Raw genomic sequence first — 19,112 nt, forward strand, 5'->3', positions numbered from 1 at the left:
GTAAAGACACTCGGTTCATTTTGTGTATTTGAGAATCAAGCTCAAGTGGAAGAGAAATGTATTAAACTATTTTTTAAAATACCTATTTGCAGGTGCCTCAGCACAGTGCATCAGTCTCATAAAACATCTATTTGCTATAGTATATCTAATACTGTTTAATTATCTTGGGATGGGTTTATTCTTTAATTTTACACAAACAGCACCACAATCAGAAGGATGTTAGTAATGTTTAAAACTTCATGAAGGTGCACAGATTTCCTTTTTTTTTTTTTTTTTTCATTTGCAGTCTGTCTTTCATAGTGATATTCTTCCCTTGGTTTTTCTTTCAATTACTTACAGCAGATTAAGAACAGTCCTTACCTCATCCATCCACTGACTGATATATACTGAAATAAAATACTTTAAAAGCCTTACTCATAAAATAAGAATTCAATTTGTTTGCAGAAACTTTCTAATTCTCTATCTTATCTCTAATTCCCCAAACTGCTGCTTTAAGGAGAATTTAAAGATAGAGCATATTCTAATACTGCCAACAACATAAATATGTTCAATTATTTTTGATACACAATTAATATTTATATGAATGAACCAAGCAGCCCTATGATGAATACAACATGATTATCAAAAATTATGTGAATTTTTGAAACCCCAATAATACACAGACACTAGGCTCAAATTCTAAGTGTAACAAAGAAAAAGACTACTTGAACACTTAGAAGGCTGTTATCCTACCACGAGGCCAATCTCCTCTTCCTTCTCTATGCCTTTTGGCCTTTTCATTAATACCCTATGAAATATTCAATAAGGACAAGTCTAAATTTATTAGTTAAAATAAGTTGTTCTGAATACTCAATAGATTTGGAGGGAAAACTATACAATTCCTGCCCATCTATTCTTCACCCACAACCAGCATTATCAAAGAGAGCATTAAATGAAGACAGCACAATCAACCTTATAAGCAACTATTAAAATGTCATAATGTATTTACCTAGTCAAAGCTATCCATAACTACCAACAGGCCTCTCACCTTCTTTGCTAATTAACCCTCAAATACATCAATGATTTTCATTCTTTAAAAAAATTACTCAAGCTTAGTAAGTCCAGTAAAACTCATATCACAAAGGAAAGGCGATGGGGATAAGGAGAGAGGGAACATTTACTTCTACACTTTACTGACTGTTTAATATACTTCAGGCAATATGAATACAAGAATAAGACAACACAGTACCTTTCTTAAGAAGCCAATGATTACTGAGTGCAGCTAGTGGGTGCTCACTCAAGAAGAAAGGTTTAGGGTCACAGACGATAGCCTAAAAGCATGCTGCTCTGATAGGCTTAGCTTTTCCAAGTTGAAAACATGTTATTTTCTACTCCACAGAAATTATAATACAACCAGCTAAAGGACTATCAACTAATACCCATATGGGGAAAAAAAAAAAAAAAAGAAACCAAAAAAACCCAACAACATAAGAAGCTGTGTCAGAAGCCTTTACAAGTAACTTATTAGTGCCCAGGCAAAACATCTATCATTTAGAGCCATCTCATTTTTAAGAAGAGAATAAATAATCTGACTTTTAAATACAAACAAAATTTAATGTAACCAAAAAAATAAAACCTTCTCATTAACATTATTTTAAATATTAAAATGGCCCCCTAAAAAAGGGCTAATTACATCTACAGCTCAGTATTTTCAAATGAAATACTGTTAAGCTTCAAGTATTCAAAGTGAATGCCTATTAATTATTATTCCTACTTACCCGTTTGTCTAACGTTCTCTCTCTCACAAAATTAAGTAAGTGATCATTGACCAGAAGAATATCCTTTTTAGCAGCTGTAACTATAGACACAATAACATCATGTCTAATAGCTTCCTCAGGATCGTGTGACCTCACTTTAAGATACTCTGAAAGACAAAATTTTATTCGATTAAAATGGAACTTTAACAATTAAAATGTTTTAAAAGATTGCATAAGTCCTTTGAAAGTAAACCACAATAAAACAAACCTAAATAGAAGGTTCTTCAAAGTTTCAAGAAAATTAAGAGCAGAGGAGAAATAGAAATGAAGGTCAGTCCTTTAGTCAAATACAGTAGTTTAAATGCAACTGAATAGTAAAACCCCTCCCTATTGGAGAGCCGAGTAATAGTTATTAAGGAGTTCTTAACCTCATTAACTAAACCATATAAGTGAACTAAGTAGTATATGACTTTAACTAGGGAAACCGTGAGTAAAGTTTCTGAAAGAATAAAATAAATATATCAGCCACCAAGAAATAAGATTACAAGAAAGACCACAAAGCAAGTCCATGTAACTGAACTAAGAAAGGCCAAAGGGAAGATAGAAGAAATTAAAGATTTAATAATTAGGAGTGGCTGGGGGAAGACTTTAAAGTAGAAAACATGGCAGTTTAGATTTGGCACTGAGATAGAAGAAAAAACTAATACTTTTCAGTAATGATATATTAGGCTTAAGGAAGACGTAACACAATTAAACATAAACATAACAAATAAAATATTTTTCAGCTTTGTATTATAAGACCAATATGGTAAAATTTCATTGTTTTGATCTAGAGTAATAGGTATAGCCGTGTCTATACACACCAAAGAGTGCTTATGATTGTAAATGGATTTACCTCCCAATAAATTGACAGGTTTTTTGTTTTTTTTTAAATTGACCGTTTAACAAAACACCCATAAAACTACTGCCCAGGTATTAAGTATTTTCAAGATGAGCATTCTCTCACAGGAACTATTTCCAAAAACGAGAAGGACCATGTACTGCGGAAAAAACCTGAAACGCTATTTTATCTAACTCAGTAAGGAAAGTTACTTTAAGTACTGATTTCAAATGGAATATGTTAAATATATCTGAGGTTCATTTCCCCACCAAGATAAGCATAAGAGTTTTATCTTTCACTTTACTACTTGTTTCAAGTGCAAGAGATATTATTTTAGGTGCCACTAAGACAAAACCAATGTCAACATCATCGATTTTAAGATGCATCCCAATTTCCCTAAAACAAATCATTCATATTAAACAGGTATATACAAGAGCTATTAACTTACAGATCCTAACCCTGCAGAGGAAAACAAAGGAGAAAGAAGAAAGAAATTCTCGATAGTAAGCATGACAGAGCAGCTAATAATACTCTTCACAATATGGCTGTGTGCCTTAAAATGTGGCTGAAGGCACAAGGATGAATCTCACAAACTTTTCTCTGTCAAGAAAAGTAAGACAAAAGTGTGTGTCTAGCATATATTAATATCAGGTCACTCCTGAAACCCTAAGAAAATGTCTTTTAAAAGGGACAAGTATTGGGGATCCCTGGGTGGCTCAGCAGTTTAGTGCCTGCCTTTGGCCCAGGGCATGATCCTGGAGTCCCGGGATCAAGTCCCACATCGGGCTCCCTGCATGGAGCCTGCTTTTCCCTCTGCCTGTGTTTCTGCCTCTCTCTGTATCTCTAATGAATAAATAAATAAAATCTTAAAAAAAAAAAAAATACAAGGGACAAGTACAAGAGAAGAGATCATACAAAAGAGATTTCTCAACAGAATTGTGGCAGATGTATGACATTCCAAGATAGAATTTCCAATGTCCAAGGTAGAAGAGTCCAGGAAAACATTTAGAAATTCAATTTCCAAGGTAGAAAAGCAATTCAAGGCACCAAGCAATGAGAAAGGCTACAGATGAAGAATGCAGCTGGAAATATGAGGAATGGTTCAAAGTACATATAAAGTAATTAAACCCCTAGATTCTTCAGAGCTATCTTTTAGCTAACTACAAAAAATATACAGTTTATAGCAATACAGGCCTACCTCAAGAAGCAAGAAAAATCTCAAATAAACAACCTAACTTTAGAGAGCTAGAAAAAGCCCAAACCCAGCAAAAGGAAGGAAATAATAAAGATTGGAACAGAAATAAATGATATAGATACTAAAAAACAATAGAACAGATCAATGAAAACAAGAGTTGGTGGTTCTTTGAAACAATTAACAAAATTGATAAACCTCTAGCATTAAAAAAAAAAAGAAGAAGAAGAAAAAAAGAGAGAGAGGACCCAAATAAAATCATTAATGAAAGAGGAGAAATAACAACCAACGCCACAGAAATACAAACAGAATATTATGAAAACCCATATGCCAACAATTTGGACAACTTAGAAGAAATGGATAAACTCCTGGAAACATATAGCCTACCAAAACTGAAGCATGAAGAAATAGAAAATTTGAACTGATCGATTAACAGCAATGAAATTGAATCAGTAATCAAAAAGCTCCCCAAAAAATAAAAGTCCAGGACCAGACAGCTTCATAGGCAAATTCTACCAAAGATTTAAAGAAGAGATAATACCTATTCTTCTTAAACTATCTCAAAAAATAGAAGATGAAGGAAAGCTTCCAAATTCATTCTATGAGGCCAGTGTTACCCTGATACCAACCAGATAAAAACATCACAAAAAAAGAATACTACAGGTCAGTATATCTCATGAGCATAGATGCAAAAAATCCTGAACAAAATACTAACTAACTGAATCCAACAATATATTAAAAAAATCATACATCACAATGAAGTGTGAGTATTTCTGGGATAGAAAGAAGGGTGGTTCAATATTCACAAAATAACATGATAAATCAGATCAATAAAAGAAAGGGTAAAAATCACACCATCGGGGGTGCCTGGGGTCTCAGTTGGTTAAGTGTCTACCTTTGGCTCCTGTCATGATTCCAGGGTCCTGATATTGAGCCCCACAGTGGGCTCCCTATTCAGAAGAAGTCTACTTCCCTCTCCCGTCTCTCTCTCTCTCTCTCTCAAATTAATAAAAATCTTTAAAAATAATCATATCTCAACAGATGCAGAAAAATCATGTGACAAAGTACAAGATCCATTCATGATAAAAATCTTCTGCAAAGTAGGTCTAGAGGAACATACCTCAGATAAAGGCCTTATATGAAAAACCCGCAGCCAACATTATACTGGTGATGAAAAATTGAGAGCTTTCCTCCCAAGATCAGGTACAAGACAAGGATATCTACTTCCACTGCTTTTATTCAAAATAGTACTAGAAGTCCTAGCCACAGCAATCAGACAACATACAAAAATAATAGGCATCCAAATGGATAAGGAAGAAGCAAAACTTTCACTATCTGATAAAATGATACTACACATAGAAAACTCTAATGACTCCACCAAAAACCTACAGAACTGATAAATGTAGTCAGTAAAGTCAATAGGAACAAAAATCAATGTATAGAAATCTGTTGCATTCCTATATACTAATAATAAAGCAGTAGAAAGTGAAATTAAGGAAACAATCCCATTTAAAACTGCACCAAAAGCCATAAAATATCTAAGAATAAACTTAAAGAGGTAAAAGACCTATACTCTAAAAACTAAAAACACTGATGAATTCAAGAGGACACAAAGAAATGGAAAGACAAAAAAAAAAAAAAAAAAAAAAAGAAATGGAAAGACATTCCATGCTTGTGAGTTGGAAGAACAAATATTGTTAAGATGTTTATACCATCCAAAGCATCTACAGATTTTTTTTAAAAAGATTTATTTATTTATTTTTGATAGAGAGAAGGAGAGAGAGAGAGAGAGGCAGAGACACAACACGGGAGGAGGGAGAAGCAGGCTCCATGCCGGGAGCCCGACGCGGGACTCGATCCCGGGACTCCAGGATCGTGCCCTGGGTCAAAGGCAGGCGCTAAACCGCTGAGCCACCCAGGGATCCCTGCAACTACAGATTTAAAGCAATTCCTTTCAAAATACCAACAGCATTTTTCACAAAACTAAAACAAACAATCCTAAAATTTGTATGAGTCAGAAAAGACCTCAACTAGCCAAAGATATCTTGAAAAAGAAAAAAAAGCAAACCAGGAGGTATTCCAATTCTGGACTTCAAGTTATATTACAAAATGGCAGTAATACCACCATTTGCTTCAACATGGATGGAAATGGAGAGTATTATGCTGAGTAAAGTACATCAATCAGAGAAGGACAAACATTATATGGTTTCATTCATTTGGGGAATACAAAAAATAGTGAAAGGGGATATAGGGGAAAGGAGAGAAAATGAGTGGGAAATATCAGTGAGGGTGACAGAACATGAGAGACTCCTAACTCTGGGAAATGAACAAGGGGTGGTGGAAAGGGAGGTGGGCAGGGGGTTGGGGTGACTGGGTGATGGGCACTGATGGGGCACTTGACGAGATGAGCCCCGGGTGTTATGCTATATGTTGGCAAATTGAACTCCAATAAAAAAAAATTTTTTAAAAACCCAAAAAACCAAAACGGCAGTAATTAAAACAGTATGGTCTGGCCTAAAAATAAACAGAGATCAATGGAACATAAAACTCAGCAATAAACCCTACATTTACATGACTGATGTTTGACAAAGGAGAAATGAATATCCATTGGAGAAAAAGATAGTTTCTTCAACAAATCGAGTTGGAAATACTGGACAGCTACATTGCAAAAGAAGGAAGCTAGACCACTTTCTTTCACCAAACACAAAAACTCAAAATGGATTAAAGACTTAAATGTGAGACCTGAAACCACATAAATCCCTGAAGAGAGTACAGTTAGTAATTTCTCTAACATTGGTCATGACAACATTTTTCTAGATGTCTCAACGTAAGGGAAACAAAAGTAAAAATAAACTACTGAGATTACATCAAAATTAAAAGCTTCTCCACAGCAAAGAAAAGAACCAACAAAACTAAAAGACAACCTAGAAAAGGGAAGAAGATAATGGCAAACGACATATCTGATAAAGAGTTAGTACCCAAAATATATAAAGAACTGATACAACTCTACACCAAAAACTCCTCAAATAATCAAATTAAATAATGGACAGGAGACATTAACAGACATTTCTCCAAAGAAGAGAAATGGATAGTCAAATGAACATGAAAAGATGCTCAACATCACACATCATCAGGGAAATGCAAGTCAAAATTATAATGAGGTACCATCTCACACCTGTCAGAATGGCTAAAATCAACAACATAAGAAACCACAAGTGTTGACGAGGATATGGAGAAAGGGAAAACCTCTCGCACTGTTAGCGGGAATGCAAACTGGTGCGGCCACTCTGGAAAACATTACGGAGTTTCCTCAGAGAATTAAAAATAGAACTACCCTTCAAGCCAGTAATTGCACTACTGGGTACTTTACCCAAAGAACAGAAAAACACCAATTCAAAGGGATCACGCACCTCTATTTCAATATTATTTATATACACTAGCCAAACTAAGGAAAAAGCCTAAGTGTCCATCAATAGATGGATAAAGAAGAGCTGATATATATATATATATATATATAATTATTCTGCCACAAAAAAGAATGAAATCTTGTCATTTGCAACAACATGGATAAAGCCAGAGAATATAATGCTACATGAAATCAGTCAGAAAGACAACCATATGATCTCACTCATGTGTGGAATTTAAGAAAACAAATGAGCAAAGGAAAAAAGAGAGAGAGAGAGAGAGAGAGAGAGAGACAAACCAAGACACAAACTCAAATACAGGGAACAAACTGATGGTTACCAAAGGGAGGTGAGTGAGGGGGTGGGTGAAATAAGTGATGGGGATTAAAGAAAAAATAAATAAAATGTGCCAAGAAGTTGAAAAGTAGGAGATCATACAACATAACAACATAAATGTTTCATAAAAAAAGAGAAACTAGATACTATCATTGGGTAAACATTCAAACATTCCAAACAATGGTAAGGACTAAAAAAGTTATTGATGAAAGTATTCACATCTAAAATATATTTTAGATAGCTATAAAAAATCAAAACATCTATTATTTAGCTAACAGTAAATTTTGCATTAAAGTTCTTCTGACTATGGGAAAATTACTTAAGTTTTTAATACTTTAAAAAAGATTCAGAATGTATATAAAACTACTACAAATCAACAAGTAAAACTAGCCAATTTTTAAAAAGATGGATTTAAATTTAAACACACACTACACAAAAAATATCAATATGCACATAAAAAGATGCTCAATCTCATTAGTCATCAGGAGAATGCAAGGTAAAACCACAACAAAACAGCAAAACCTATGAGAATGACTGTAATCAAAAAGATTTATGATACAAAATGTTGACAAGAATGCTGAAGAACTGGAACTCTCCAACATTTCTAGTACAAGTGGAAAACAGTATAGCTAATATGGAGAACTTAAGTCATTTCTTATAAAATTAAACATGTATCTACCCTATGACCAGCAATTTTACTCTTAAGTAGTTACAAAGAGAAATAAAAGCATAAATCCATAGAAACACTTATAACAATATTCACAATAATCTTAATTGCCCCAAATCAAAAACCCGCATACCCATCAAACAAAAAAGTGGATAAACAAATTATTGTGTATTCATACAACAGAATACCACTCAATAATAAAAAAGAATAAAGTAATAATAATTACTGGAGTCCCAAAGACACCAGCAACTAGACTTCTAAACTCTCGATAGGATACTCCTCAGTGGGGAATCTGACTAGTTGAAGAAAAGTATTTAAGCTAAAGGTTTTCAAACAAACAGCCTACCCTGATGACCCTAAAGTGAAGTTCAGAGTCAACAATCTCATCTATACATTCAGGGCTTTCTAAACAGCTCTTTATTTAGTCCCCCACTCTTAACTATGAGCAGAGAGCTATGGATTGTCAAGCATTTGAGGAAAGCCTCTAACATGGAAAATACAGACAAAAACAAGTAAAAGGTAAGAAAACTAAGTTAGCTAAAATAAACATTTAGTAGGGAAAAAAAACTCTCCAAGATACTAACACTCATTTTCTCAGAGACTAGTGCATCAATTAACACAGGAATAGAATGTTAAGTAAAAGGAACATCCAGGGGAAAAGAGGAGAAGGAAGAGAAAGCAGAAACACACAGAGAGAAGGAAAGGAGAGGGAGGGAAGGCAAAAGAGGGAAGAACAGATCCTCTAAAGATCCATGGTATACAGCAGAAGCTCAAAGAGCATGCAGTTCAAATTCAGATGTGAGTGGGCAGACAGAAGGTTCCAGGCAGGATATCTTACCCCGCAAAAGGATGAAAATGAGAAATACCTGTTTAAACCTGACTGGTAGAAACTTAACAAAACCTGAAAAGCATTACTATGACAATCTATTGTTAAAAATATTATGAAAGAATAGAACTTAATTATTTTATCCAAAGAAACCCGGAAGTATTAAGATTTAAGAAGCAATCATAAGCAAAGACTGCTAAAAAAATCATTTAAGGGATCCCTGGGTGGCGCAGCGGTTTGGCGCCTGCCTTTGGCCCAGGGCGCGATCCTGGAGACCCGGGATCAAATCCCATGTCAGGCTCCCGGTGCATGGAGCCTGCTTCTCCCTCTGCCTGTGTCTCTGCCTCTCTCTCTCTTTCTCTTTGTGACTATCATAAATAAATAAAAATTTTAAAAAAAATTCTAGATCTATTTTAAAAAACAAAATAAAAAATAAATAAAAAATAAAAATTTACAAGTTGGTAAAGTTTTATAAAGAGCAAATAACTAATAACAACATAAAAGAAGGGAAGAGAACATGCAGAGTTAAAACTTTCAAGGTTCCTTGATTGCTCAGAAAGAAGCTAGAATTCTGATTAATTTTATAGATTTCATTAATCAATTTTGCAGTTAAAGTGCGAAAGAGAATATTAACTTCCAAACCCACAGAGGAAAAAGGAAAAATGAGAAGAAAATTAATCAATTACGCAGAAAAGAGGGAATGGCAGGAGGGGGGGTAGGGAGCAAGAAGCATGGAAAATAAAAAACATAAGATAGTAGGAATAAGTTCCACTCTATCAAATTCAAATGATACCATTTCAATAAAATTTTTAAAACACATAACAATATCATATATAATTTATGGACAAAGACACGTGATGTAGAAAGAAAAACAAATTTGGATGCAGACCAAATTTAGTGGAGTGGCTACCCTGTGCAGAAATAAGAATACTTTATGAGAGGCATTTCAACTACATCTACGATTTATTTTGTTTAATCTCTTAAGCAATTATAGCAAAATGCTAACATTTCTGAAGAAGACATAGTGGCTATTATAGTCATCTGTATTTTCTGAATGATTTCCTAATTAAAAATATTAATAGAGGAGCAATATTCAGATACAGAATATCCTTATTTCTACAAATATAAAAAATTCTGAAATGCCTTATAACTTAAACAGATTTCAGAAAAGTTACTTCCTATTTAACATAGTTAGTTTACAAATTAATGACTCTTACCTAAGTTCTCAAAACATGAAAGAATAGTAAAGAACATCAAAGTCAAGACCCGTTCAAATCCAAATGCCTGAAATATCTTCAGAGATGTTCTAAAACTAAAAAACTATTATGATTTCTGGTAAGCTTTTTATAGGTGCTTCTAGACTAAAAGGCATAGGAGTAAAAATTCTAGCTTCACAAAGTAACTTCCAATGATGAATTGAAAGATGACTTTATCCACCACAATAACCAAAAAAGGGGATTTTTTTCCCCATATACATAAAACTGATTTTTTTCATCAAAGAACATCTATTTGTTATTATGGGTATATAATACCTGTTAAGTCCTTTGCTAAATCAGGATGGTTCATGAGACAATGACTAGCAAACTTCACGCATTCCAGACGGATTGGTACATGGATGTCATTAAACCTGATAAAATATAAAGGCACAGAATGATCTTTAAAATTAGAGAAACAGGGTAGGTGTTTAACCTACACTCAATTTATATTTCTCTAGTTAAAAGAAAAAAAAAAACAATTTATGTAGAATTCAAAGTGAAGCTAGATTATTTCAACAAACTTCTGATATTTATTTATGAATGCTTTGGAATGTCTATTAAATTAGAGGACAACCTCCTGCAAGAACTATGTACTTTTAAGGAGCATGTAAAAACAATACACATTTGGCTTAAGCACAAAAATTAGAATGACAAGATTTTTCCTATAAATATTATTTCAAATATATCTACTTATACAAGCATATGTGTGTACATAGATGATACATTATATAAATCCCAAGCTGTGCCTGAAAAGAAAACCTTTCCTCAAAGTATTGTTTCTTAAATGTAGGGCATTCACAAAAGTATGCTTTAATCTTGCACTAAATCCCTTATTATTTTACATGAATCTAAAACTGATGCAAATTAAGTCCTATGCAGTTAACTATCAGATTACATTTCCACTAATACCAAAGCCAATTTTTACATGAAGAAGTAAATACCTTAGTATATACCTCTAAAATACTAAAACTCTTTGAAAGATAGGTCATTTAAGTATCTTTTAATCTTCTATTCCTCCTCCATCTTTTTTTCCTTATAATTTATTTAGTAAAGCAATTGTTCTGTGTTTGTGTATGTAGTGCTTTTCCAGTTTAGATTTTGCTAATCTGTATTATCCTGATTTCAATTAATAGGATCCCTTCTCTCCTAAATCTTACAAATTGATAGTCAGTTCTAGACACTTAATCATATCCAGATTCACTGTTTTAGCAAGACTATTTCATAGATGGAAACCTGTTCCTCCATCATTAAAGCACATGACGTATAATATAGTTATCTCTAAACCATTGATGTTGAAAGCCCATATATATATTAGTTCATCCAGGACTACAAAACAGTGATTTTTTTAAAAAATCTTATTAAGTAACAAGAACATCAAAGTGAAGTGAGAGTTTTCCACTCAATATTTTCATGTCTAATTCTGCAATATCAAAAGGCTTCCGAAATCTCCTATCACCCAATACTATAACAAAATTAGTACTATAAATGAGGGGAAAAAAAAGAGGTCTTCAAAGTGAGCACCAAATTATTCACAGAATTAGGGGAAAAAATGCTCTATGAGGTATACTCAAAAAAGAAGTTGTGACATCTAGGCTATTATCTCATATAAAGTTTCCAGAGTGCTTTGAATCTAAGTATTCAAATACTTTGAATCTAAGTATTCCCTATGTACTTTTCCATTTTTCAACTAAACATGAACCATTTAACCATTATAAATAAATTTAAATAAGACCTCTTTAAAAATATTCTAAAGCTCCTTAAATTTGATAATAATCTGAATTTCAGTTTTAGGTTAATTTTAAAAGGAAAGGAAAAATTACTATGTACTAGAAATGTGACATAAATGTTAACCTACAAATTGGATCTAGGTAATCCCATTCCTGATTAAAGGTATAGTTTTTACTTAGACATTTACTATATTTTTGTTTTATCAAAGGAAAGTAGACTTTAAATTGAGAGTATATTAAACATATCAAGTATTCTGTTCTACTACCCAAGAACTTTCCATTGTATTTAAATGAAAAAAATCTAGAAGTCAAACTCAAAATCACAAGGGGCTAAAATCTGTTTATTTGTTTAATGCACCTCGCCAAATATTATTGAGCTACGTAAGAGATAAGAAATCAGATTAAGAATTTAACAATTAGCATTTATAAAAGCTTATACTCCACTTAACAAATTAGAAAAATAAGACCAAAAGAGACTGAATTGAAATAAACATTGACATTTCTAGTATTAAGATGGAAAAAGGTTATAACATACAAATATTTCAATATAAAAAGAAGAGTTAATAAGAGTTTTTAAAATCCTATTTATGTATGACTAACTGCATTATTTGTTTTGAGAAAAATTTAAGCAGAGGAAAAAAATTCCTTATTTTCTGGGTCAAGGTAGGTTTCAGCAAGGGCACTTTAAGTGGTTTTAATATATTCAAAGTCAGGGATACCTTTAGAGATGCAATGAAAGGAACTATTCTCATAGAAAAGAGAAATATACAAACACTCAAACAACACTTGCAAACAAATTCAGGTTTGTGGACATTAAAAGCATATAAAGAATCCAGGTTATCACTTCCTTTAAAAGAGAAACATACAAAAGAGATTAGGAGGAAGAACATATGTATCATTTATTTTATTCATTCTGTGGATACCCCTGTCCTTACAACATCTCACAATGATTTATTTTCAGTTGGGACGAATTACTGCTATGTAATAACACATTTTAATTTCATGATTATACTTTGAGATAGCTTTTTAAACATATCATTTTTCAAAAATTACTAAGAGCAAAATAAGATTAGAAAAAGGGAAATTCTAAATACGGTCAATCAGTACCAACACTCAAAAATTTCAAAATATAAAACATTTCATTTTTATAATTTCAGGAAAATATTATAGGTGGCATTTTTAAATAATATAAACATTTATTACTTTTAAACAGGACACCAAAATCATATACCTGCCCAAGTAACATTGCCAAAGTGGTTTGTTTTGAGAAGCCAATTCTGAATCCTTTGCTCCAAACATTTTTGCCAGTAGTTTAACAACTTGTAGGCGTTCCTCATTATCATTGCTCTAAAACAAAACCAAATAGCTTTAAAACCATCAGGTAGATATATTCGTAATAATTTCCCCATGATTTTCCTCATCTCCCAATTCCACAGAAAAATTTTCATGAACTCCAGATGAAAAAGTATGCATAAAAATGTTCAATATACTATGCAAAAAATAAATGCTCCCTTAAGTGTGCTAATCATCTCATTAAGCAGTACTTCAGACATGATAATACATCCCAAAGTTCAATTAAACTTTAGAGGCCCCTCTTACAATTGAAGCTTATTTTCATTCACAGTCAAATTCAAAAACTAACTACATCAAACCTATGCAGACCCTTGAAAAACTGTGGTTTTTAAAGATAGACATGAAGAGGTCAGGCCTACAGTAAAGAGAAAATTCTGTATTTTTGTATTGTTTATATAATATAGAAATAAATATGTGATGTTGCCCAAAAGGAGAATCCACTCACCTACACATACCAGATTCATAATGGAGTTCAACATGATGAAACCTTGCACACATAAAAACTAATTTCTGTTTTATTTACTCTATTCTGGGTAGCATGGAGACAAGTCAATTTTATTACTGATTTTGGTACCTTCAACAGATGACACAATGGTTAAATGATTGAGCCAGCCACAATACTACACCTGACCATAAAATGTGACCGTATCAAAAAAAACACTAATACTCAAATGACACTGTACACTTTTAATTTTTAAATTTTAAGCCAATGCCTCAGCCTAGCATTAAGAGCTCCCATAATATGACCTAACTCAAAAAAAAAAAAAAAAAATATGACCTAACTCATCTCTATCATAATTTCTCTTTTCTCACACTATTCCTCTAAATAATACTTTTCAACCTGGAGGTACATCAGAATGACCTCTAAATGTGCGTGCGCGCGCACACACACGCGCACACACGCGCGCACACAGAGGAATATTACTCAGCCATCAAAAAGAATGAAATTTTGCCATTTGTAATAATGTGAATGGCGCTAGAGTGTGTAATACTAAGTGAAATAAGTCAGATAAAGGCAAATACTATATGATTTCACTCATAAATGGAATTTAGGAAATAAAACAGATGAACATTTGGGAAGAGGGAAACAACCATAAGAAACTCTTAATGATAAGAACAAGCTGAGGGTTAATGGAGGGATAGGCTAGACAGGTGGTGAGTATTAAAGAGGGCACCTGTTAGGATGAGTGCTGGGTATTATATGCAGGTGATGAATCACTAAATTCTACTCCTGAAATCAGTATTACACTATTATGTTAACTAGAATTTAAATAAAAATTTGGAGAAAAAATAAATAACAATTAAAAAAAAAAAAACACCCCAAACCTGACAACCTGGACTCTACTGCCAAAAATTCTGATCGAAACAACTCCTCTGGTTTAATGCCTGGACATCTGTTTGTTTACTCCGGCTCCGTAGGTAAAGATTCTAATATACAGCCAGGTATGATTTAAACTTACTTCATGTCACTTCCCAACTAAAATTATTTGTGTTCCATAAATTCACCCAGCACCTTTCTACCTCTATATGCTTCTATAGCTGTTTCCTTTGTTTCACTGTATGCTGTTTATCTTTGAGGACACTTACAATATCTGGTCTCTTATTAAATCTGAATTATTTTCCTCTTCTATACTAGATGTTAAATTTGCTGGAAACAGAGATGATGATTCCTTATTTTTATATTTCTTATGGTATTCAATATTTGTATTAAAGAGTATCAGACCAACAAAAAAAATAAAAGTATGACTGCCTTCTGCCTCATCAAAATTGCTAACTACAGGGGAAAACATGGGGCAGGCAGGCCAGTGAATCAAGTGACTCATTTGAGAAATACACCAAAAATACGCCTCAGAATAAAAGGAGAGTAAGCATTTGCTAGTTTTGTTGGGTATCCACACTACAAATATGGATGGTTTATTTTCTTGTTTTGAAAGGGAGAAATCAAAATTTTTACAAATAAGAAATACAACACAGAAATCATTTAAGAATTTCTCTGGGTAGTACATCAAGTTGCATCAAAGATTATTAATTATAACCAGCTTTATTTAATCTTCCTGTAATAATCTGAAAGAGCAAAGAATATTCCCCACCCAAATCTACAAATGAAACTTAATCTTATGGTATAATTTAATGTCAAAGCAATAGGAACACACTACCAAAACATTCCAGAGAACCATGTAAAAAAGCAATGGAGCTTTCAACACAGGCATAAGATAATATGCACATAGGGAAAATACTTCACAATATGTGGATAATAGACCCTAAACTATTTTTATGACTTAATCAAGGAGTCTTGGGAACCATTATAAACTGTACCTTGAAAAGAAGCTTGATGTACCACTAGACCTCAGAAGTTAGTCACAATCTACAATTTAATTATCTGAAGGAAATTAATTATCTGGAAATTATCTGAAGGAAAATATCATCATTAATTAAGTAGCTACTATCAGTTAGGCACCATACCTGGTACTGCAGACAAATAAGTAAGGTACAAACATGTAAATAATTAAAAATAATACACCACCACATCCGTAACATTCAGCTAAAACTACCAGAAAAATTAAAGAGTCACAAATAATGCTCTTTGCTAATCTGGCTGACAGAACCATAACGCTTTTAGAATAGTTACCTTTAGTTTAAATTCAAGTTGGGGTAAAACTGAGAGCAGCAAATGACTATCAATATTATAGAGCTCCAAAATTAAGTCAAAGACATGTTCTGACAAATCGCTGATAGATGTTTTCCCAAGCATCAGAACCTGATTAAAAAACTTTTGAGAAAGAAAACTTATCATTAATAGAAACACCATAGATAAAATAAATTTTCTAAAATCTTATCATTCAATTAAATTATTATTTTATACACAGTTAAACTAAGGTTATCAAAACATTTTCTAACAGTAGGTGGAAAACAACTACAGGCTAATTCACCCTGTACATGAAATTGATCTTATCCATAATAATAGATAATTTGTACCTATATTATCGATTAGCTTATCAATCAACACTCTGCCTACCAAATACACTTTTTTTCCATTATGGTACTTACTATATTTTATCCTGTAATACAGTTATACTTGTGTACATACCTTAATTTCATGACATCAAAGGTTAAATTCTCATTCAGGCTGAAAATAAAATGGCTTTGTTTCCATTCACAAATTTTCTCCTGTTTAAAAACAGTAAATCTAACCTTTCCTTAACAAGACCACAATAATCCTTTCCAATCTGGCCTCCCTGCCATGTGATGTAAAGAGGATGCCATCCTCTTTACCAGTCTGGAGAAACCACATTTGAAAATTTTAAAAATTAAAAAAAAAATTCCCTGGGCTAACTTCTTACAAATTCCATAAATAACAGTTATTTAACACTTCTAAAAAGGCAAGGACCAAGTCAGTCTTCTCCACTGTATAGTAAGAGTCTAGCATAGTTTCTGACATAGCATAGGTGCCCAAAATATATATGCAACTGATACTATAAGTAAAACAATCTATGCTCTCCATAACGGTTTATAACCTAGCAGAAGAGGCAGAGAGTTGATTAAAGTATTTCTTCCAAAAAGCATTAGTCTTTTATTTACAAATGGGGTACCGATTTTCACACTACAAATTTAATTCTTTTATAATAATTGCCTCCTAATGAAAGCAGTATGGGTAACTTAAAAGTCAGCAAGAAATTCTACCTTAGGTTTAAATGGTCAACTTTATTTAAAAATTGTTTTCACATTAAAAAACACATTCGCTACAATCACTCCAAGCATTATTAACTCCAACTTACAGATGCAAAAGCTGAGGCTAGCAAGATTAAGCAATTTAAAACTTGTGATTAAAACATTCTTAGGGGGCACCAGGTGGCTGAGGTGGTTAAGGGTCTGACTCCTCTGATTTTGGCTCAGGCCATGATCTCAGGCTCATGAGATGGAGCCCCACACTGTGGAGCCTGCCTAAGATTCTCTCCCCGCCCCTCCCCACCTGCTTGCTTGCACGTGCGCACACTCTTTGTCTCTTTCTCAAAAAAAAAAAGTTCTGATAAAAAAATTATCAATAAGTGATCCATGCAGATAATTTCTTAAAATATTACTAAATATTTTTTGTTTTTGATAGTTTGACCTTTTTAAAAAAGACATACACATTTTTAACTTGTCAACTGTCAAATTTTATTTTGAAAGAATAACCTATAACACCACAATAATTTAAGTCCTAAATATGTAAGAATTACTATCTATAAAAAACAAACTTGAATGTGTCTATATCATATCCCTAATAGTGAAAAAGACATAAGTACAAAAGAGACAGAAATGTGGTATTACCTCAGTATCCTACCTGTATTTTTGCTTGCTAATTCTCTATTAGAAAGACAAATAAATAATGGCTACTATATGTACAAGTCTCAAAAAGCTGAGATTTTAATATTGTATTCATTTTTATCCTACAAGACAATTAAGTTTACTAGAAAGTAATTTTACATGTGGTTATAGAAGTTTGAGGTAGAGAAGTAAGATGTATAAAGGATCAAAAGAGGGAAAAAAGCAATTCTTAATGATTTCTTAGCTAATCATCAAATAAAGGAACAAGAAAACAAGATAAAACAATGGAAAAAGTACTAGGAATAAACATACAATTGAAAGTGTGCTCAGACCATTCTCCTAATCTTGTGCCTCTCATCCCCCAGCTTCTGATAAAGATACCACAAGAAAGTATGGAGAGAGCAGCTCCACTTCTGCAAGCAAGAACTAAGAACAGGCAATTAATATAAGGTACTAGTGATAGGGAATGTAAACACCTGAGATTGCTAAAAGTATTTCTCTTGTCCTTTTTTTTTTTTTTAGTTCTTATTAATAATTATTTTCAAACATAACCATATGTTGAGAGAATAGAATAGTAAAATAAACCATCACCTAGCTCCAATAAATACCATAATTCTATTTTGGGACTTTTTATTTTTATTATCTGGTCAAATATTTATTTCCCCAATTCAAAAAAGATACTAAGCAAACAGTGATACTTGCTTTCTTTTTGGCCAGAAAAAAAGGCATCAAAAAAGTGTTCCCCTAAAAAACATGTGGCTTGGTAATGCCAATTTAAATAAATGACCACCAGGAGGAGCTCACCTAGTGTGTCTAATGGGCCATGAAGATGGTCATTCAGATGCACTTGAAGCAAAAGAAAAGGGAAGGCTCATTAATCACACACAGACTGCTTAAGTCTGGGTCTACTCACTTCAAACGCTATTAGGTCAATAATGAAAAAACTCAACCCACTCAATCCAACTAATTTAACTCTGGCTAATACCCAAGACTTACAAAACTTGCAGAAATCATTATTTAGAATTCCCTGCCAGTTTGGAGCTATTAAGATAGATTACATAATTTGATTGCCCAGCTTCTGGAAGTTCACCTTCCAAAACAATTTCCTTACAAATCAAATACACTTTGACACCAAGTCATCTTGTGTTTAGAATTATTTAAGGCCATAAGTCAGAAACAAAACCTGGGATTTACCAAGATCGTGTTCTATAAAGTTTGTTACTTTTTCAAAGCACATCATTTCATGATGTATTTCATATATTGACTTCATTTTTTTATATACTACAGGAAATATGTTTCTTCAATAAATCCTCAGGAAAATTAAATACGTGATTATAAATGAGTTTCTCACTTCTTTTCAAGGGACAGATTTACATCCTTTACATATTTGAAGTTGGGTGAAAGTGGAAAAAGAAAGTAGAGAAAACTGC

General features: G+C 32.8%; 1 protein-coding gene across 12 annotated transcripts in view; it reads right to left on the reverse strand.

The window, feature by feature from the left end:
- The window catches only part of PDS5B (PDS5 cohesin associated factor B), a 180,022-nt gene that overhangs the window by 84,912 nt on the left and 75,998 nt on the right, over positions 1 to 19,112 (reverse strand). For all 12 annotated transcript variants that reach the window (XR_004817026.2, XR_004817023.2, XR_007405849.1 and 9 more), the window contains exons 8-11: positions 16,007 to 16,147; positions 13,256 to 13,371; positions 10,574 to 10,668; positions 1,758 to 1,903 (exon numbers count right to left, since the gene is read on the reverse strand). Coding sequence is in view for 9 of the 12 variants with exons in the window: in XM_025462529.3 (XP_025318314.1) it covers positions 1,758 to 1,903; positions 10,574 to 10,668; positions 13,256 to 13,371; positions 16,007 to 16,147 (498 nt within the window). In the remaining 3 variants the exon portion in view is untranslated. The remainder of the gene's footprint in view (positions 1 to 1,757; positions 1,904 to 10,573; positions 10,669 to 13,255; positions 13,372 to 16,006; positions 16,148 to 19,112) is intronic.

This window comes from Canis lupus, chromosome 25 (assembly GCF_003254725.2).
Source record: "Canis lupus dingo isolate Sandy chromosome 25, ASM325472v2, whole genome shotgun sequence".
NCBI classification, from domain to species: Eukaryota; Metazoa; Chordata; class Mammalia; order Carnivora; family Canidae; genus Canis; species Canis lupus.